Source organism: Misgurnus anguillicaudatus, unplaced genomic scaffold, assembly GCF_027580225.2.
Source record: "Misgurnus anguillicaudatus unplaced genomic scaffold, ASM2758022v2 HiC_scaffold_26, whole genome shotgun sequence".
Classification (NCBI taxonomy): Eukaryota; Metazoa; Chordata; class Actinopteri; order Cypriniformes; family Cobitidae; genus Misgurnus; species Misgurnus anguillicaudatus.
Window position 1 is genome coordinate 2,916,968 of NW_027395276.1, and position 23,554 is coordinate 2,940,521.

The 23,554-nt window shown below is 37.2% G+C and overlaps 1 protein-coding gene across 2 annotated transcripts in view; it reads right to left on the reverse strand.

Annotated features, from left to right (window-relative positions):
* Positions 1-21,556, reverse strand: part of LOC141349051 (ran-binding protein 3-like) — a 32,276-nt gene extending 10,720 nt beyond the window's left edge. Inside the window, exons 1-9 of one of the 2 annotated variants that reach the window (XM_073864506.1) lie at positions 21,483-21,556; positions 15,528-15,583; positions 14,608-14,644; positions 14,386-14,472; positions 13,266-13,337; positions 9,785-9,850; positions 7,771-7,872; positions 7,372-7,472; positions 2,388-2,504 (exon numbers count right to left, since the gene is read on the reverse strand). In XM_073864506.1, coding sequence (XP_073720607.1) covers positions 2,388-2,504; positions 7,372-7,472; positions 7,771-7,872; positions 9,785-9,850; positions 13,266-13,337; positions 14,386-14,472; positions 14,608-14,644; positions 15,528-15,583; positions 21,483-21,504 — 660 coding nt within the window. In that variant the 5' untranslated portion in view covers positions 21,505-21,556. Of the gene's footprint in view, positions 1-2,387; positions 2,505-7,371; positions 7,473-7,770; positions 7,885-9,784; positions 9,851-13,265; positions 13,338-14,385; positions 14,473-14,607; positions 14,645-15,527; positions 15,584-21,482 lie in introns of both variants that reach the window. The other variant, XM_073864505.1, reaches the window with a different exon arrangement.
* Positions 21,557-23,554: the final 1,998 nt, after the last annotated feature.

Genomic DNA, 23,554 nt, shown 5'->3' on the forward strand with positions numbered 1-23,554 from the left:
ATAATAATATACAAACTACACTTTTTTATGAAATACCATGTAGTTCTGTTATCAATAAACTACCGTTTTGTTACTTATGTTGGAATCCATTAAAAGGCAGAAAGTTACTTCAAAGACATTTAATATTAACAAGATGCATCGCTGGTATTGATATGGATGGAGAAGATCGCAGAGGTATGGTATGTGGTTACCACATTTGGATATCATTTGATATGCTCTATAAACCATATAATAGAGTCATCATAAGAAGATTTTCATTTTTATTTCCCATACCATCACTAACTTGATGACTAGTACAGGGGGATTTATGAAACCTAAGAGGGACATTAAAACGTAAAAAATGATCTATGCGTCTTTAGAGGGAGCTAGTTGTACTGTACTTAATTCAATGCATTTATAGTGTTGTTGCAACAGGCTAGCAGTTGTGCATTCAGATGTGGATACAAACACATATGTCCAGTGGCACGCTATTCATATTTTAAACACGAGTGATAGGTTGGCCTTCGCTCACTTAAAATGCATAAAACTTGCATATAAATATAAACTTAGATTACTACTTAGCGATCTGACTTCAGACAGATGCGAAAGCACAGCTCACTGCACGTGCGAGAGAAAGTGCGCCGTGGTGCAGCTAATTATGACGCGCTAGATTCGTAACACAAAACAAAACGGCAAAAACGGAAAAGTGGCACATTAATCGCTTGAATTAATTACAGTGGGGCAAAAAAGTATTTAGTCAACCACCAATTGTGCAAGTTCTCCCACTTAAAAAGATGAGAGGGGCCTGTAATTTTCATCATAGGTACACTTCAACTATGAGAGACAAAATGAGGAAAAAAATCCAGAAAATCACATTGTCTGATTTTTTAAGAATTTATTTGCAATTTATGGTGGAAAATAAGTATTTGGTCAATAACAAAAAAGCAAGATTTCTTTCTCTCACAGACCTGTAACTTTTTCTTTAAGAGGATCCTCTGTCCTCCACTTGTTACCTGTATTAATGGCACCTGTTTGAACTTGTTAGCAGTATAAAAGACACCTGTCCACAACCTAAAACAGTCAGAATGCAAACTCAACTATGGCCAAGACCAAAGAGCTGTCAAAGGACACCAGAAACAAAATTGTAGACCTGCACCAGTCTGGGAAGACTGAATCTGCAATAGGTAAGCAGCTTGGTGTGAAGAAATAAATTGTGAGAGCAATTATTAGAAAATGTAAGACATACAAGAACACTGATAATCTCCCTTGATCTGGGGCTCCACGCAAGATCTCATCCCGTAGGGTAAAATTATCACCAGAATGGTGAGCAAAAATCCCAGAACCACACGGGGGGACCTAGTGAATAACCTGCAGAGAGCTGGGACCAAAGTAACAAAGGCTACCATCAGTAACACACTATGCAGCCAGGGACTCAATTCCTGCAGTGCCAGATGTGTCCACCTGCTTAAGCCAGTACATGTCCGGACCCGTCTGAAGTTTGCTAGAGAGCATTTGGATGATCCAGAAGAAGAGTGGGAGAATGTCATATGGTCAGATGAAACCAAAACATAACTTTTTGGTAGAAACTCAACTTCTTGTGTTTGGAGGAGAAAGATGCTGAGTTGCATCCAAAGAACTCCATACCTACTGTGAAGCATGGGGGTGGAAACCTCATGCTTTGGGGCTGTTTTTCTGCAAAGGGACCAGGACGACTGATCCGAGTTAAGGAAAGAATGAATGGGTCCATGTATCGTGAGATTTTGACTCAAAACCTCCTTTCGTCAGCAAGGGCATTGAAGATGAAACGTGGCTGGGTCTTTCAGTATGGCAGTGATCCCAAACATACCGCCCGGGCAAAGAAGGAGTGGTTTCGTAAGAATAATTTCAAGGTCCTGGAGTGGCCTAGCCAGTCTCCAGATCTCAACCCCATAGAAAATCTTTGGAGGGAGTTGAAAATCTGAGTTGCCCAGCGACAGCCCTAAAACATCACTGCTCTAGAGGAGATCTGCATGGAGGAATGGGCCGAACTACCAGCAACAGTGTGTAAAAACCTTGTGGAGACTTACAGAAAACGTTTGATCTCTGCCATTGCCAACAAAGGGTATATAACAAAGTATTGACATAAACTTTTGTTATTGACCAAATACTTATTTTTCACCATAATTTATAATTAAATTCTTAAAAAAATCAGACAATGTGATTTTCTGGATTTTTTTTCTCATTTTGTCTCTCATAGTTGACGTGTACCTTTGACAAAAATTACAGGCCTCTCTCATCTTTTTAAGTGTGAGAACTTGAACAATTGGTAGCTGACTAAATACTTTTTTGCCCCACTGTATCGTGTTTTGTAATCATTTGAATAAAAAACGATTAACTTCACAGCCCTGCCCAGAAACGAAATCACTGACCTTTGCTCGCTCTTTGATATTCTGGCCAAAGACAAATGTCGAGTCCACTCCACCGTCCTTCTGACTGCTGTCTTCTTTCCTTCCACCTCCATTTTCTTCACCGTCCTTTTCTCGCTTCTGCAAAGAAACAAAATTAATCTTAATACGTTCAAGTCATTAAAAGTCTCTGTCTTTCATCAGGATGGCCTCAAATACTTTTCAGCATTAGGTCTTTTTTCCCTGGCTCCTTTTAAAAGTCTCTGTCTTTTTTCATCAGGAATTTCATTATCGATTAGTTGGTCACATGCTCCTGCACCACTGTCGGACAGTGTGGACATTTATCATTAAACAACGCTTCTTCATCTCACCGCACAAACATGTGTCAACTTAATACGGCGCCAGCTGTGAGCTTATAATTTAATTCAGGTGCCTTTTTTTCACACAGCGCGAGCTTTGTGCTCAATGTCAAGCATGCAACGCAAAGTTAGGCACTTTTTCTTGATGCAACACAAGCTACATGTTTATCCGGCGCTGCTTCTCACCGCGCGCTAAGCGTACTTACGCTGCCAGGTCCGCGGCCTTTTGGCGTATTTCTGAAATAGGCTACATTAAAAGGATAGTTCACTTTAAAATGAAAAATCTGACATCATTTACTTATCCTCATGTTGATCTAAACCTGTATGAATTTCTTTTTTCTGATGAACACAAAAGGAGATATTTTGAGAAATTATGGTAAACACAAAGCAGATAGTGACCATTGACTTCCATAGTAGAAATATAGAAATATATATATATTAGGGGTGTGACAAGATCTCGTGCGACGAGATCTCGCGATATTAAATGTGTCTCGCGAGATTTCTTGTGGAGGTGAAATGCTGGCCGTTTCTCCAATAAAATACTGCATCCTTCGGAGGTCGCATTTTTAAACTGCATTTACTTCATAAAGACTGTCTTATTAGAGACTATTAACAATTATAAAGTTTACTAATTATTTAGTTAACTGCAAATTGTTGCAATATGCACACGACATGCAAATGTAATGCTCAGTTAATGATCGGAAATAAACCTTGATGACGTATGCAGCCTGCATATGCGACCTCTGGAGGATGCAGCTTTCTGTTTGAACCTTTTACAGTGCATGCATTATATTTGTCTTTTACTGCGTTTGCTTTTGGGTTTACAATAATGTTCGTTTGTGAACTCGTGTGAAGTCTGAGACGCGTTGTGTTTGTCTGTCGATCAGTGTCTGTGTGAGGGTTTAATCTGCTGAGACTTCACATCTGACTTTACATGATTTAATGTCTGCATGTTCTTGCTCAAAAAAGACAGTGGCTGTATCATTTCTATTGTAAAGAAATGGACATATATTAAATATTATATATATTTTTTTTCCAGTCATTTTTATCAAAAGCAAAATGCAGTACATTCCAACTACATATTTTTTTCTAGAAAGTTTAGGATTGGGCTAAGAATTAAACCCATAACGCTTGTGTTGCCAGTGCCATGCTCCAGCAGTTGAAGTAAAAGAAAGCTTTTATTAAGCATTTCCATCTATTGACAAACTCAAGACATCAACCTGGCATCTCACCGCTAGGGGTGGGCGGCATGAGCTCAAATTCATATCAAGGTATTTTCCACTCTCCATCCGGTTTAGCGGTATTACGGTATGTTGCCATACGAAATAAAACACTGTAGTTAAACCTTAGTTAAATTACTGGCAAAATTTGTATTTTTAACCTTATGTAACTAATAAGTGAAGGTTTGGACATAGACATGATTTTTTAACTTTTCCTATTTTTTCCTTAAAGGAATAGTCTACTCATTTTCAATATTAAAATATGTTATTACCTTAACTAAGAATTGTTGATACATCCCTCTATCATCTGTGTGCGTGCACGTAAGCGTGCTGCGACGCTTCGATAGCATTTAGCTTAGCATTCATTCAATGGTACCATTTAGAGATAAAGTTAGAAGTGACCAAACACATCAACGTTTTTCCTATTTAAGACGAGTAGTTATACGAGCAAGTTTGGTGGTACAGAATAAAATGTAGCGCTTTTCTAAGCGGATTTAAAAGAGGAACTATATTTTATGGCGTAATAGCACTTTTGGGAGTACTTCGACTCGCCTGAAAAGTCCGCTCCCCTTCTCACTCTCATAATGGGAGAGGGAGGGTGTTAGTGCGCCGAGTCGAAGTACTCCCATAAGTGCTATTACGCCATACAATATAGTTCATCTTTTAAATCCGCTTAGAAAAGCGCTACGTTTTATTTTGTACCACCAAACTTGCTCGTATAACTACTCGTCTTAAATAGGAAAAACGTTGATGTGTTTGGTCACTTCTAACTTTATCTCTAAATGGTACCATTGAATGAATGGGGCTAAGCTAAATGCTATCGAAGCGTCGCAGCGTGCTCCAGCGCTTACGTGCACGCACACAGATGATAGAGGGATGTATCAACAATTCTTAGTTAAGGTAATAACATATTTTAATATTGAAAATGAGTAGACTATTCCTTTAAAATGTACCATTGTGTGGATGGGTGGACTCATCTTCTTATGCATACTGTCACTAATATGGTAAGTATGAAAGTATGGAATTTAGTATTGTCGTTTGCTGGTATGTGGCTTATTACAATGTTTTACACTACGTCCAACAACTTTAAAACTGTGTGCTGTGTATATCTTGTGTCTGTTTGATTTATAAATATACAAAGAACAAGATTTATAAAAAGACTCATAAAGGCACGTTTAATTAATTGTAAATAATAATAATAACCCTGGCTCAGTATCGTTTTCTTTTTGTTGTTAATATGAACATCTGATGGGAGATGCCAGCTGCATCACTTTAAAATTATTATTAATCCCTGAACACATTAATAAAAGCAGTTTATTAATACAAGTTATATAAATAAATGTATTTATTGCATTTAATTTAATTAACCAGCAGATTCACAGTGCCAAAAACACTCCACTCATACGTTTTTTTGCGTAAATATGCACTATGTATTGTTTAATAGCCTCTCTAATTAATAAATATGAATTAAGAAAACGAAATTTACCATTAAAAGCAGTTTTTAATGTGTTTGGTATGGTGCTTACGTTATCCGCTAAAGGACTCTGAAAGTGCTTTAATTTAACCGTAACTCCTTAACCATTTGCGCTAGGGGTGGGTGGAATGACCAAAAATCTATTCCACGAAAAAAGTAATTTTATTTCACAGAACGGTATATTTCACGGTATAAATGTTTTTCAGTTTAAATTGTTTTTTATTATAAAAATGTACAGAAATTTCCCACTCACTCTAGCTTTTAACTAAATGCTCACCGCAGTTTTAAATTATGAGCCATTTAAAGTTAATAATGTTAAAGTGAAAATGCCCAGAAGATAACAACAGATTAAGTCTTGATAAGACAGAATCTTGTTTATAATTGAGTTATTAATTTTATAGACTATTGAAGCTATAGTATGCCTTCAGTGTATTTTGTATTTATGCATACATTACATTAAAAATAGGCAATATGTAAAATGAACAAGTATAAACATATGCAAAAACCTACAGACAGGATGAATACCTAGATATTATAAATATGACAGGTGCTATGATATGATGTGATGATCATGAAGTCTGTTTTAAGGTCTTGACACCTTTACTTTCTATTAGACCTTAACATTTGCGTCTCTTTCTCGTATTTCCGATCAATGTTTGTATAAGCAAATGGCACGTCAAACTACATCGCTCCAGCAGCACACGTGTCACTGATATAAACGCGAGTTTTGTCTTAGCTTGCTTAGAGTTAAGAAAACTTTCCAACTGTTAGCTTTATGTTCGAGAAGAACCCTTTATTTGGCGTCGCAGCTCCTTGCGCATGCCTAGAGACCGACCTCTGCACACGAGAAACCGGCCGGCTGCATGAGCACAGATCGAGGGAGAGAGAGAGAGAGTCTCGCTGCGAGACCCGCGGTGGATTCACTGGCAGTTATTATAAAATTACACAAATAACTCGTTTATTTTTTATTAGTGAATTATTTTACATGTTTCTCCCGTCACACTAAGTCTAACATGCGTGTGGGCAGAGTTAGCCACGCCCACTTATTTGCATTCCGCGGAATAGACGGAATAGAAAAATCTGTTACGTCTGACATTTTATTCCGCGGTAACGGAACATACCGTCATACCGGCCAGTCCTAATTTGCGCTATCAAAAAAAATAAATAAAAAAAAATCGAAAAATAGAAAATAAATGGACTTTTTGGCAAATTATGGTTTATTACGTTAATTTCTTGCTTTCCACCCGGCAATCGTTGCTGTTACCTGGAGAGCGCATACAGTGCAGTGCGCAGTAAAAAAAAAGGGAGTAACACCGTTAAACACGCTGGAAGCTGTGTGTGAGGTAAAGAAAAGCCTCCTAAATGTGTAACACTGTTGACGCGCTGTTGGTGCCTCGTGACGTCCCGACTGTTTAAGTTGATTTTTAATAAAGCAGTGTCGATTTTGTTCACTTTTGGGTCCTCTATATTTCAGAACCTGGCAATGCTTAGGTAAGCCACAGGCTTGTTTTTTGCCAAACCCACTGTATACAGATCACAACACCTGAAATATAGCCTTTGGCAGGATTTGCGTGCACTATAATAGCCTACATTCTCTTAAAAAAATGATGATTAAAAATGGATTCAAGTGCGATCTGAGCTTTTCTTTTTGTGTTTCTGTAGACAGCACATCTCGGGAACGGAGGTATGGGTACGGAGACTTGGGTAAACTCCCGCATGGTCTTTTAAAAAACAAAAAATCATAAAGTTAAATTTAAGTCCTAGATCTGGCCGTTTTAAGGCCTTAAATATAACCTTCTGAAGGTTAGTTTTTTTAACACCCTGCGGGAACCTTGATAAGTGCAAAAATAGATTTTATAAATATGTAACACCGGTATCAACGGTTTTGCAAAATCCATATCATGGCGTGACACAATACCGGTAATTATACCGATATATCGCCCACCCCTACTCACCGGCGACTTGTCCGAGCTCTCTGTGTTGTTCTGGAAAACGGAACTACTTTCTGACGCTGCATCATCAAACTTCCCCACGCCATTTGTTCCACAGCTGGAGTCTGCGAAAAGACAATTTTCATTTGGAATAACATGACCAGGAATCAGTCAATCTAGAGTGAATTGTCACACACAATAATCTAAATACATAAGACTCCACTTGCTTGAGAAAGGCAAATAAAATAGTTCATTTACATAGCAGATTTCATACAAGACGGTTATTCAAAGCGCTTCACATGTGCATAAAAGAACATATAAAAAAATTATTAAAACAAATACAAATTAAAACAAAAAGAAAAGCTATGCATTAAAAACAGGGAAGTACTATACGAAACAGCAGTGTTTAGTGTAAGGACATACTGGTCTTGATTGAATCCGTGAGGGTCTTGGCTGGTGGTGCCTGCAGAACCGCTGGTCTCAGTACACTACGTTGATGTTCCTTAGGCTTTTGACTTGGAACGCCTGAAAAACAACCTACTGACGGATTGAATCAGAAACCAAACACAGCAGGATAAACACACACACACCCCAAAACTTCAACTAAAAACATCCCAGCAATTCAGGTGATGATTCCTGTTGACTAACACTAGGTACGTTTACATGCAACCAATCGGATTGAAAAGCCGTCAAGTAAACACCTTAATCAATAAAACTGAGGTCGATTGGATGCAAATTTCGATTGTATTAAAAGGTGTGGTGCAGTCCGAGCATCAGGAGAAAAGTATGCATGTAAACGCGTGAATCATAGTATTTTCTTAATCGGATGCAAAAATACATTGTGCACATGCGCAGAAGAGTTCACGTCTTATTTTAAACCTCTTATATACGCATAACTTTTTCTCGTCACGGGAAAATGCAATAGCGAGGCAATGGAAACATGCATTATTAAGGTAAAATGGACGGCATTTATATAGCGCTTTTAATAGACCTATGGCCATCGAAAGCGCTTTACAAGTTGCCTCGCATTCACCCATTCACACATTCATACACCGACGACGGTGTCATCCATTCAAGGCGCCATCCAGCTCGTCGGGAGCAGCTGGGGTTAGATGTCTTGCTCAAGGACACCTCGAGGTGGGGCCGGAGATTGAACCACCAACCTTCTGGTTTGTAGACAACCTACATGAACCACTGAGCCACTGCCACCCCAAGGTAATGGGATCACATGCTGTACATTTTGCAGCGTTCATGTATTTTATAACATTAGGCTACATAAAGCAAAAAAATAGCTTCGTGCCTTTCAGAAAGTGTGTTCTTTTATTGTCTAGATCTGAAATCTTCTTAAGAACAACTTTCTCCAAATCAACTTTGACTTTGTACATTTATCCAGAGACAAAGTGTGAACTCGACGAAAGATGCTGTACGCTGCGTTGCCAAGTCCCCTGCGTTTTTTGCGGACTTTAGATTTGGGGTACTTTTAAACCGTTTCCATAAGCTGATTTTTTTCTGTGGGTTAAAAATTAAAGGCTTTCATTAGGGATGCACCGATAGGATTTTTTTTGGGCCGATACCGATTTAAACAGACAACTTCTGGCCGATTCCGATATTAAACACTTGTATACAATACTACACAGTTGGTCTATTAGCTAGTTTATTTCTGCATCAAATTATTTTTACTAAACATGGATTGGATCTAATTAACATTCAACTGACCAACATAATAAGAGAGGCACAAATTAAGCTAAAACAAATATAATAAGACTGCATGACAACCTTCAAAGGTTGTTTTTGCTATTCAGCATTTATTTTATTAACAACATTAAATCATTTTTTACATATAATGGATTTCTTTATGCAGTTAATTAATAAACAATCGGTATCGGCCTTTCTTGTGCTATTACCGATATGCCGATGGTTTCAAATTCATCAAAAATCGGCCGATAAATATCGGTGGCCGATACATCGGTGCATCACTAGCTTTCATTTATTAGTTGTTTAGTTTTGGGCAGTGATAAGTCATCATATAGTGTACATGTAAACAAACATTTTAATCAGATTAGGGTACATGTCAAATGAACTGTCATAACCTCCAATCGGACTGAGAAAATTTTGTGCATGTACTCATAGCTACTGATGCAAACTATGCCTGTTGGAGATGACTTGGTTTTTGTATGCGAGTTTTTAAATATTTTAATTTAAACAATTTAGATTTAACTTCTTAAAATGATCTCGAAATCTATTTAAAGATCTTTCAGCAGAGTAAGACAATAAAAAAAAGGGGTACGAAAGAGGAACAAGAAGTCAATTCCTTTTCTTAATGCTTTCAGGCTGTATTTTACAACACTAACAATTTCCCAGATCTCCTTTGAACATGAGTATAAGGTCATGTGTATTTGCATGTAAAATATGAAGAGCAGGAATGAGTTGATCTTACCTGCGCTTGGGGCCTGGCCATGAATGAGGGTTGGAGGTTTCAACCTAAACCCGACAGGCTTCTCTTCTGGGACAGACAAACAGAATAATCGTTAAAAAACACTAAAGTAAACATCTCTTATGAAACACCAGATAAAAATCTCATGGATAAACAAACACACAAAGTTCATTCTTAAAGGATTAGTCAATTTTCTTAAAAGAAAAATCCAGATAATTTACTCACCACCATGTCATCCAAAATGTTGATGTCTTTCTTTGTTCAGTCCAGAAGAAATTATGTTTTTTGAGGAAAACATTGCAGGATATTTCTCATTTTAATTGACTTTAATGGACACCAACACTTAACACTTAACTCAACACGTAACAGTTTTTTTCAGCGGAGTATCAAAGGACTCTAAATGATCCCAAACGAGGCATAATGGTCTTAACTAGCGAAACGATTGTTATTTTTGACAAGAAAAATACAAAATGATACTAATTAATGTCTTTGTGTCAGTTTATTGTTTAAAATGGTCCGCAAATGTGCGTTTTATATATGTAACACGTGACCTCCCTACGTCACTTAGCATTTACGTTAGGTCGCGCTGGACCGGACCTAGACGAAAAGTTGTGGTTTAACAGTGCATATTTTTAATTTTTCTTGTTAAAAATGACAATCGTTTCGCTAGATAAGACCCTTATGCCTCGTTTGGGATCGTTTATAGTCTTTTGAAACTCCGTTGAAAAAAACTGTTACGTGTTGAGTTAAAGGAATAGTCTACTCATTTTCAATAGTAAAATATGTTATTACCTTAACTAAGAATTGTTGATACATCCCCTCTATCATCTGTGTGCGTGCACGTAAGCGCTGGAGCGGGCTGCGACGCTTCGATAGCATTTAGCTTAGCCCCATTCATTCAATGGTACCATTTAGAGATAAAGTTAGAAGTGACCAAACACATCAACGTTTTTCCTATTTAAGACGAGTAGTTATACGAGCAAGTTTGGTGGTACAAAATAAAACGTAGCGCTTTTCTAAGCGGATTTAAAAGAGGAACTATATTTTCTGGCGTAATAGCACTTTTGGGAGTACTTCGACTCGGCGCAGTAACACCCTCCCTCTCCCATTATGAGAGTGAGAAGGGGAGCGGACTTTTCAGGCGAGTCGAAGTACTCCCAAAAGTGCTATTACGCCATAAAATATAGTTCCTCTTTTAAATCCGCTTAGAAAAGCGCTACGTTTTATTTTGTACCACCAAACTTGCTCGTATAACTACTCGTCTTAAATAGGAAAAACGTTGATGTGTTTGGTCACTTCTTACTTTATCTCTAAATGGTACCATTGAATGAATGGGGCTAAGCTAAATGCTATCGAAGCGTCACAGCGCGCTCCAGCGCTTCATGCACGCACACAGATGATAGAGGGATGTATCAACAATTCTGAGTTAAGGTAATAACATATTTTAATATTGAAAATGAGTAGACTATTCCTTTAAGTGTTAAGTGTTGGAGTCCATTGAAGTCCATTAAAATGAGAAAAATCTCAAAAAACATAATTTCTTCTCGACTGAACAAAGAAAGACATCAACATTTTGGATGACATGGTGGTGAGTAAATTATCTGGATTTTTCTTTTAAGAAAATGGACTATTCCATTAAGACACAACATCAGACAGAGCGGTGTGTGCCTTGAACAATAAAGACACCGTAAGATTGTTCATACTAATATTTATGCACCATGTATAGTACATTAGGGCCGCACAATATATCGTTCCAGTATTGACACCGCAATGCATGCATCTGCACTAGTCACATCACAGAACATACAGCGCTTGCTTTTCAAAATAAACACTATTTTGGACCCCTTTAACACCGTGTAAGATACTAAACCACAATGCAATCCAATATGTCAAACAATAATCAAAACCAAAAGTAATAATAAAACGACATTTGACAAAAGAGAAAAAGAACTAAACTAAAATGTGGTGAGGTCAATGCAAGAACAATGTAACATAGCACAATTTTTTATTGCATACCGAATGTTTGTTTACCTACTATTTTTAACAGATACTAAATGATAGTGTGCAGTAAGCACTAGTATTCTTAACACAGCCGCAGTCATCATCTTTCTAAAGTTCTCCTTTTGTGGCTCATTTCCATCAGAGAAAATTGCTCTGACCACTTCCTGTAAGATCTTGGTATCACACAGGCCTCTGAATGCGCCCAGCTTAAAAACATTTGGCTTTGGTGTGCTTGGTTAGGTTTGTGCTTAGACTATTAGCACTTTATCCACCTTATTGATAAAAACACATTTCCTTTTCTTTATGTAAGACTTGGGAGCACAAGTCGTGGGAGCACACACAAAATGATTAAAATCATGAAATTAAGAAGTGGCCTGATATATCATATTTAAGCAATATAAAAGTGCTGAAAATAAAACACTTCACAGTCTAAACTGTATGAATTAAACATACACACATTCGTATGAAGTATAACACTTCCTTAGTCAAAAGCAGAAAGTGATTTTATTGAGAGATGAATTAGGTTACTGTAGCTTTAAGACGTGAGAGAGATCCCTCCGTTCACGCGGACGAGAGCAGCTGTGAGGAAAATGAAAGTTTAAACGCTCAAAACTTTAAAACGCATGCAAATAATAAACTTTTGGCATGAGGATGCAATTCTCCGCGATAGATGTGTGTTGTATACACTGTTTGATGGGGATGTAAAGACGCGTCGGGCTGTTGATCGGATCGCGTCCTCATAGAAAATTCACTTATCTCTGCAAAGGCAAAGAGAGAAATCCAAATCCAAATTATAAAAATGCTCGCATTGCGTAAAAATGGTCTCTAACTGCAGCCGCATTCAGGAGCCGTATGTTGACAAAAGTAAACACAAAGATCGGTTTAGGAGTTCGGCAAATTTAGCAAGGACCGATCGAGTCATTTAATGACGTTATCGGCCGATACCGATCTGCGGCCGATCGATCGGAGCATCCCTAGTACAGACTCAGGCTGGGTCTGTGATTGGATAACGTTGTACCTGTTAATCAACTAGTTTTAAAATAAAATAATTGTGCAAATAAAAAAATACACATGCATGCACAAGCTATAACAAAACAACTACTGTATGTTTGATCTCAGCATTGATAATGCATTTCATATTCATCAGTATTTCACGAGTTTGTATTAACACGTAATCAGATATGATACTAAAGCATATTTGGCATGTTGTCCGAGGGGAGGGCTCTCCCTCCTCCTTAAATGGGATAGTCACGAGACAGAAGTGAGGGATGGCTTTATATAGAGACCTTGTTGCATTTATTAGTTACATGACCATGTTTCTCCCCCGAACTGTTTAGATAAATAAACTTCATTAAGTGACATGAAACAGAAGCACATTTGATACGGAGGTACCACAGTAAAATAACAAACCAGTGCCACTTTTGTGAATGCCACAAAAGGAGAAAACTGGAATGATAGATAATAAATAATGGTGATTTCTTACCTGGTTCAGAGTCTGAATTGCCAGTTGGAGACTGGCATAAACTTGAGGGCATAAAGATGTTATTCTTGGGAACTGTAACAGGTGAAAAAACAGATGCAGTATTATACTGTCAGTTTGATAAAACAAAAACAACGACAAACCAGTCAAACCCATTAGAATGAACGACCGTGTATGGGTGATTCTCACGAAACCATTGAAACACCACGGCACTAATGATTTTAGCTTTAAAATGTGTAATATAGTAACGTTAAAAAGCATCAGAATTAACACAATACCGTGTTCTACCTTGCACAATGTGTGATTTCAACATAAGAATTTATAATTGGAAATTTTATCTCATTTTCTGCTGAAATTCTCATTACCGCAATGTGTCCGGCTGTGTTTGAACATGCGTTATGTTGTAATTTAATCAAATTAACACAAAAATATTAAGAAAAAAAAATAAATGGATGTTTTGCTAGACTACTTTAGATGACAGAAAAAATATTTACTGAATATTCATGTATAATAATAATGAAGAAAAATTAGGAAAATGATGTGTCCATGCCTGATGTTCTCATCCTCCGCAACACTTTTTGAGAACATTTTAAGCACACATACAGAATTTTAATAAAGTTTGATTTTGAGTGACCAAGCACATGGACCAGTTACTTCAAGATGGCTACCAGGTAAGATCATTTTTTTACAGTTAATTTGAAATATTGTCTTGTCAGAATGCTTACACGACATTTTGATTATCATTACCGCAACAGATGCTTATTAAATGTTAATTTAATTAATAGAAGCATAATACTTTGATTTTAAATGCATGTGCAGAATCTCCAAATTATGTTCTTTCAGGTTTGTCATGTCATTTTGAAAATATGTCAGTGTTGATGTTTTCTGACTGTTGCGGTAATGAGATTTTTTAGGACTCATTTTTTAAATTATGTTACAAAAAGTGTTAAATGATAAGTAAAAGTTTTTAAAATAATGTTCCCATTTACTCCAGACTTTGTTTTTCAATGTCTGGTGGGAAAAAAAGGAAATTTAAGCAATTTTTACATTTTCATGCTTGACATTTTTAAAACCAAGTTTTCGTGAGAATCACCCGTATAGGAATTACTGAGAGCATGTTCACCTGAATGTGACGGGGGGAACTGGGTCAGAGATGAGGTCCTCTCTCTCTTTACTGGGGGACAGTACTCTCCATCATCTCGATCCGAATCTGAGGGCAAAGCAAATTCGGCAGACTGATCAGAAACTAAAGCTAGAATTCGCAGACAGCTTCGTCTGACACAACATGAGCGTCTGATTATGACACTGAGCTTTATCCATCTGTAACTTCTTGCTGTAAACTCACCATCTCCATCCTCCGCGCTCGACCCATCTGCGGATCTCTAGAACAGATGGAAAAAAAAACATTTTAATTGGTTGGCTAAGTAAACAAAGTCTACTGGAAGACAACATCTTAAGATTCACATTTCAAACGATTTCATGGCCGGGTCAAAAACAACCATTTGAAACATTGCACTGTTTGATTTGCTTTGCTTAATTGGTTTCTGGGAATTCATATTTTGGAGATGATTTGTATCTATGTCAGACGGCAGATGAAACTCATCTCAATACCAGCCAAACTAGAACCCAGAGTTGGTGGGTGAACCTGGCAACGATGAAAGTTGGCATGAATTATATGCTATGCCTGAACCTTTATTAAAAATGCATAATTTCACTGCGATAAAATACAAAACCGTGTACATAATGGATTATGAATCTTTTCCCAGGATATTTCTGCCTTTACAAAATTAACCTAGTGCCTTTATTAACATATATTTAAGCCATCATGGATTCCAAAAAACTAGAATGGCTAATATTAAGAAAGCCTACATGATTCCCAGTAAGTAATATTTCTGTATCAAAGTTTGGGAAACAATTTCAAATCTTTTTGGTATGTCGTGACTAATCGTTTGCAAAATAAAAGTTTTTGTTTACATAATATACGTGCGTGTGTTGTGTATAATAATTATGCATTTATAAATACACACACATGCATGTATAATTTTAAGAAAAAAGTATATTTATATAATAAATATTTATACTAATTTACATAATATATGTGGGTGAACTGTGTATAATAATTATTTTATTCTGCAAATGATTAGTCGCGACTAATCCTGAGGCAGGACTAGATTTCACTCAAAACATGGTAGATGTTAAATACAGATAAAGATATTAAGTTTATTTTCATTAATATTTTCTTAATACAGATGAAAGCAGACAAACCTTTTGGGCTTTGTCCTTCTGAAACACAAAGACTGGAGGAGCTATGGCTGGCTTCTCTGTGAAACATAAAAAAACACAGAAAATTATACAACCTGTTAAGCTATGTATCATGCTAGCTTTTAAAAAATATAAATAGTATAGAAAATAAAAAAGACAACCCTGTTTGACCAAACATTTGAGTCTAATCTATCCAGAGACAATTTGAACAATAGTAAAGCAAAACATAGATAACAGATGTATTATAGGGCTGCAACAACTAATCAATTATTTTGATAATTGTAATAATGAAAGTGGTGGTAAACGAATCGCAATAGTGTGAGCTGGACGGTTATAAAGGCAGGCGCAACTGCTCCAAAGACAAAAGCACTATACGGATGGGATTAAAGTTCCAAACGACGTTTGAGGTTTAACGTGTCCCACACGACGTCTGTGATTTTATGTACCGATTCAGACACTAAATGCTCCGGTCCGCACTAGTTGAAACAAACCAAAATTCAGTCATGTGATAAGATCCACATCACTCATTGGCCATGTATTTGAACGTATTTCCTAAACTGCTTCTCGATTGGTCAGAATCAACATGCACAAAATTGCACAAATGTCCGTGGTTGATATACATAGATTATATACAGCGCTTTAGACAAACTGTTCATTTCAGTGTTTCCGATACATTGATTTATTTGTGGTGGCCCACCACAGAATTAACACTGGCCCCCACAAATAGAATTTTCATGATTCCATTAACATTTTTATTTCACTATTTAAAACAGCTTAATTCGGCTTAAAATATAATTTGATATATAATACAGATCAAATACAGATACAGATCAAAGAGTAGAAGTGAAACATATTTCAGGTGCCAACACTAGATCAAACTCAAACACGACATGATGACGTCACATATATGCTAATTAGCGGGTAACGTCATCACCACCATAGTATCCTCAAAATCCTGTGGGAAACACTGCATTGTTTTAATGCACTACAAACGGCAAAGACAGCTAATTTCTGAGGCTCCGCCCGCACCTCCTCGCAACTCCAGGTATGACCGCGATCTGTCATTGTGCTAATATTACTAATAGAAACTGTCAACAAACACTTTCTCATCCGATAATGGGTGTTTTTTCAGCGCCCATGCTAACAAGCCAATGGGGTTTCTTTCTGTCTGATGCATGCATGGATGCAGAGATGCAGACACGTCGGTGCGGTTTACATTGAGTAGGATTCAAAACAATTGCCAATGGTTCGGGTCAGACTAGGGTCTAATTTTCGTGGGTTTGTCTCTCAAAAAAATGTGCACGTTGTGTTTGAGTAAAAAGTGATTCTGGTTGGGTACATTGCATTGGACCTGAGAAGACCTCTAGCTCACCCGCCTTCAACTCTGAATTAAAGACCTTTGAATTCGAATGGCTTTGGATTGACTGTCAGTGTTTGTCATTCATCAGCTGTTGAAAACATGGCTCTTCAAGTTATCACAATGATATTTTTGTTCCATATCATTGTATTTGTGGGGTGGGCTCCGCTATTCTTCTAAATTTAGAATGATATTTAAAACTTTATCTCTAAGAGTAGACATATAACAGTATAGTTGCCAAACAAAACAGAACCATGTAGTCACACGTGTGTGTGTTTATCAACAACGTACAACATTTAAGAGGAACTCAGTTGAGCAATAGCTATAAAGAACTTTAACCTAAGTTTGTAAATATTAAACTGTGTGTAAATTGTAACCTCTTCCAACCCCTAAAATCTGTAGTCTAAATCAACTTAAAAATAACCAGGCAAACTAGTTAAACACAAGATGCTACTGGCACATCAAAATGGTTTTAAAATAAAAACCATGCTTCATAAATAAACAAAGACACATGATCTGGCGGATCAGGCTCTGATATTTTTAGATGCAGTACCATGACAGCAACAAAACTGCAGGGTAGTAAAACAAAAATGTTACACACAAGCAAAGAGGGAATACATGCAATGTCGAAGTGAGCTGTAAACCAAACCATACAGATAAAAGTCAAATGTCCTTAATAACAAGTTAATTTACACACCACGAAGCACCATTCAAATCTGTAAATAGCTACTTTTCCTAAACAAATAACTATCTAACTCTCCTCCATCTGCCCGACTCCAAATCTACACACATCATTGTAATTGGGTCATGCGGTGAGGCATCCAATGGACACACACACAGCCAGATCCTCATGATGGGTGACCTCATCACTCCGGGCTGCTGTACTGCAGGGCATCAGAATCCTAAATGGGGGTAAATCATGTGTGCTTGGGGTTACATTTCACCCCAGGGCAAGAGGTGGACGGGAACCCTGGATGAGGAGGCAGCTGGACCGGGGGAGATCTGATTTAGGAGATCTTCGCAGGTCCACTTAGATCCGAAAACCCAAGGTCTGACCCGAGACAGTTCGGGTCTAAATGTTTCGCGTGTGCTTCAGACACGAATCAATTATAAAATTAGCGGCATCGGGTCTCGGGTAATTTAAAATAAATGTATTTTTGCCAAATGGACCAATGCATTTTCAACGCTTTCCAACGCATCATCTTTTTGCGCTTGCGACATAGTGTGGCTGGCGGTAGGTTAATTTTCATTGAGCCAGACCTGTGAATTCATTTTGAATGCACATTTTAGTGGTTAGCTTGGTGTCGTCGTCAGATACCAAAAAAAAAAAAAAAATTGCCACTCGCTTAGGTCGAAACCGCATCTAATTTCCTGTGGTTTGTCTCATCGGGTCTTTCTTTAAAAAATATTGTCACACACGTCAGGTAAAATGTGATTCGGGCCGGTTACGGTACATTCACATGGGGCGTACACGTTAACGATTCTCATTTACTTTTAATGAGTGACATCATGCGTTGCCGAACTGAATTGTGGATCCGTCAACGTCATGGCCTTTGCTCACGGCAGAAGCTGAACATAGCACAACCGGTGCAACATCATAGAATGTCTCCGAACACGTTCATGCCCACTTTTGGGGGAAAACAAACTAGATTTCCCATAGACTTCCATACAAAATAGCTAGAAAGCAATGTTCGTACACAGCTGGCAGGCGTAAATAACTTAAGAAAACACTCAGATTAAACACGTCAAGTTATTATATGTCCACCATGCCTGCCATAGAGTGCGAAAGATAAATTAACAGATTTAATTTGGTCAATTTACAAACATGTCCCTTTCATTCTCCCAGTGCAAAATGTGTATTTCTATTTTGAAAATATCGCTTAGCCAGTTAGTTGTATAGCTGGACGGAAAAGTGCACTCAGTACTCTAAATATAGACACATAATATATATTAAGTAACTTTCAAATACGAAGTAAAATCATTCACTGGCTTCCCTGTTGACTCGATGAGGTACGAGTAAATGTCCAGGTAAGACACTTTGGCCACTGGGTAGCGTTGTTACACAAATTTGATGCTGGGAGAATGAAAGGGACATGTTTTTACATGACCAAATGAAATGTGTTAATGTATCTTTCGTGCTGTATGGCGGGCAGGGTGGACATATAATTACTCGACATGTTATATTGAGTGATTTCTTAAAGGCACACCATGGAACTTTTTGGCCACTAGGGGTGCTAGACATGTATTTTTCATGTCTAGCGCCCCTAGAGGCCACAAGCGCCGCACCAATGTCGCAAAGGAAAAGACAACAACTCTTTAGGTCACAAAGTGTGCCTTCCAGCATGCATGTCATGTGTCATTTAATATAATTTCATGGGTTTTATTTTTTTCAAACACCAAAAGATTGCGTAGCTCACGTTTGCAAGCCAGTTGTAACGGTGGTCGCTTGGTTAAAGTTTATATAAAAAAAATATATTGACTTAAAAGGGAATCGAACCTGGAGCCGCCTTGTCGTAGGTCCATGACGCCACCACGGTGCCACAATGTCACGTAACATAAGTCTCTCTCTAAACTCTCCAGTAGCCTCCAGTAAAATTCACGTAAAAAAAGTGTTCGGCCGCCAGACAGGACTTATATATGCAAGCAATATAACATTACTTACTAGTACAAAAGCATGGAGCCAAGCAGCATCAGTCAGAAAACCCTACTCCTCCTTTAGTTCACACCAGCGAGCGAACGCTGGCCCAATATAATTGATCCTCATCCTTCTTTTTATTCTGTCACTCTCCCCTTTTCTCTTTCTGGTCTCCTCCAAAAAAACCTTGGGTTTCTTTTTCTTAGTTGCTGCTTCGGCCATGACAAAAACATCAGGAAAAGAAGTAGTTGCGCTCTCACGTCCAAATTTGAGGAAGTGCAGGAAGTGACGTATGCGACGTATGCCGTAAAGCAGATTTTTGTAGTTTTTTGTTTTGTGCCTGGGTTACTACCCGAAACCTCAAGTTTAAAAGTACGAGTAAAAACAATACAGACCCCATCAGGCTATGGTAGACATGTCATTCAACCTATTTTAAGTCGATGTACCATCACAAGGGTCTTGAAAATATATTATGAAGGTTAAAAAACTACAAAGTGTCACTTTAAGTTATTTACGCCTGTCGGCTGTGTACGAACGTTGCTTTGTTCCGCTATTTTGTATTGAAGTCTATGTGAAGTCTAGTTTGTTTTCCCCCCAAAGAGGAGTGGTGACGAAATTGACAGTCAAGTTCCCAGAGGTACCGGTAGTCCGTATTTCTCAACTTTTCAAGCGCCAACGCGTGCGTCAGCCAATCAGTTCGCCTTATGCAAATAACCTAGTGCAGACCCAGCCAATTATGTTAAAGCAAGCCCGGCGAACAGAGGCACGTGTGTTGCGGCCACTGTGATTGGCTGTATGTCACGCTTTAGACACGCCTTCCATAATGTGAATGTACCGTTACACTTTTTTGGACCTCTAATCTGATTTGTGCACGAATCGATGCACCCTTTAGATCTATACCATATTCGTATTGTGAAATCAAATCGGATGGAAACAAAACAAGTCTTCCCAAACACGAGTGGTGCAAGTCATAACCCCACCCACGAGAGTTTTGGTTTCATTTCTGTGCATTGGAGAGAATTAATATCAAAGAACAGTAAAACAGGACTGTTTAACAAAATGCAAATATCAAAGATTTTGCTGGCCTATAAATGTATTGTTTACTATGGAATTAAATAACACAGAAAGTAAATGCATCAAAATAGGTTACACTACAAAAAGCCAATAATGTCCAAAATAAATGCATCTATGCCACCTGATTACTTGAATTACCAAATGTAGTTAAATACACAAACGTCATCTGTAGGATTATTAACATGTTAGCTGTTTAGATCACTTTTCAATTACATTTGTCCTTTTCAGTCTGGATTGGAGCAAAGCAGTTTTACAGAAAACACATTTAGCACAAAATGCCAACACTTAACCTCCGTGTATAAATGTATATCAAGTCTTAAATGTATGTCGTTTTCGACAGGGTCTAATTATTCATCACACTTAGCTGAGGAGATCGCTAACGGCAAAAATGCCTAAACATGTACGCATACCAGTAACGTTAACAATCTAAAAGAAACATCGGTAGGCCAATGCTAAAACCTTAAATGCTTTATGTTAATCTTTCGTGCAGTTAAAACTTTCATGAAATGCTCGACATGCATCGATTTAACGTTCTGGAGATGTTACAGCGTGCACGCGTGTGTCGCGCGCGAGAGTATTGAGGCAAGCGCGTGCGTTTCCACCCGCCTAAAAATCAAAAAGAGAAACACGCAAAGAGGCCGGGGTTAGCCTGTTAGCTTTATCGCATACATACACACAGAGTCTGTCAGTGAGTAGCCCGCTAAGCTAAGCCACTCGTCGGCTAATTTGCGCTAAACATCCGCACGCGCTCCACCATGGAGGCGTTTATAAACACGGACGGTGTCAAAATCATGCATGGCACTTTAACTAACATAAATGTGACATGGACGGATCACGGTGGCTGTTCATTTCTTTTGTTTTACGCGTTTCTCGAATTCACACGGTTGCCTACCTTCGTTCGCCAAGTCCGCCATTTTACTTCTCCGCGCACACCCACAATGCACCGCGGCACAAGTGGACTTGTTCACGAAGTAAATAGTTGTTATTTTATAAATTTAGTTGTAATGTTTATATGTTCATTATATGATGATTCATATTATTTTACAAATAATAACATTATGTTACGTCTACATAAACATTATACATACAAATAGACCAGAGAAATAGGCCTACATAATCAAATTTAATTAGATTTATACACTATAAACGGATATTATTTGAACATATACTGCTGCCAGGTCTATTTTAGAAAAAACATGTTTTTAAATGTATATTTTTGAATTTGATTTGAACTGTATTGAATATTAAGAATATAAACAAATAAATGACAATTCCCCTTTAAAATGACTTTGTATCCGTCTAAACGCCCACATTACTATGCACAAACGTAAACAAACTACAAAACAAACATAGTGTTTGCATTTTCTTGATGGCGACATGTGTAGTAGAGGATGGAAATAACGCCTGCATGCAGTAATCATATCTGACCACACGATGGCGTAAATTGCTAAGATTGATGCTTTGTGGTATTGCATATTTTAGATTAAATATATTAATTATTATTTTTATATATATTTTTCAAATGTCCATATATTTTATATCATAATATAATTGCAGGTTCTGTCTTTAGCAACCAATACAAGTTCAGATATAGTCTATAACAATTGTGCTTATTTAACAGTGTAGAAAATGTATCTTTGTTTTAACCCTTTCACTGGGGGTGAAAAAAAATTATGTGCATCTTCAAATTATTATAACTCTGGCATTCTTTGATCTAGAAGCAAAATCTTGGTCTCTTTTTAAAGAAGACGCTTTAAAGTGTTTCACTGATGTGTATGGAGAATATTAAACTAAAAAAAAAAAAGTTATAGCAGTTTAAGTTAATTTTAAACTATAAAAATAATGCAATAAAGTATATATTTTATATTTAAAACCCATAGAAATGAAAAATTTTTACTCCCAAAATGCTACAAAAATAAAGCCATAAGTCTCAACTAGTTTTGATCCAAATTTTAAAAATGAGGTTTTTGCCACTTTTAGTGGTTTTACCAACAAAGGCCACTAGGTGTCAACGGTTTGCTGTATAATCACAAATGAATAAATTACTGTCACTGCATCATTATTAATAAAAAATTGTTTTGTAATATCAAAACTAAAATTTTAAAGCTTTCAAGATTCTTGTCAAGATTTTTTAAGATTTATAATAGGATATGTATTCCAACGGGGTGAGTGACATTTAACAAAACGGCTGTCACTACAAAATGTCTATCATCCAACGGCTTTGAAATATGAAAACTATTTTCTTACAGCTTTCCAATGATATATAGGTTGTCAAGATTTTTTAAGATTTATAATAGGATATAACAAATATGAATATATAATAATAACGGGGTGAGTGACATTTAACAAACTGACTGTCAATACTACATTCTATCATCAAATGGCCTTGAGATATGAAAACTGCATTCTTAGAGCTTTCCAACAATATATAGGTGGTCAAGATTATTATAGGATATCTAATAGTAAATATGTAAACACACCTTGGGCTCACCTGTTGGCCAGTGACATTTTAGAAACTTACTCGTACTATAACATTATTTTTGCAAAATGGTGATGAAATATGAAAACCTCAATCTGAGAGCTTTCCAACAATATATAGGTTGTCAAGATTAGTGTTGGTTAAGACTAAGAAATTATTGTTTTAAAATGTAATGCCAAAGTTCCACATTCGGGACAGTGACGGTTAAAGGATGGTAAGGACTAACCCTGCAAATAGTGTCACTTTTTATAAAAAAAAGTTAAACAGCAGCTAACGCCTCATTTTGTTAACCTGCAAAATAAGGAATTTAATGAGATGAGAATATTCTAGCAGTGAGGCGTTGTTTTACTTATTTGGTGCAAACCAGCCTTAGGCAAACCCATGTAACCACATGAATATAGACAGCAGATACCTCTGATGAAATGATGAAGATAAATGTGGGTGATTATTTCAGACGAAAAATGAAGCTATAATCTCTTGATTAA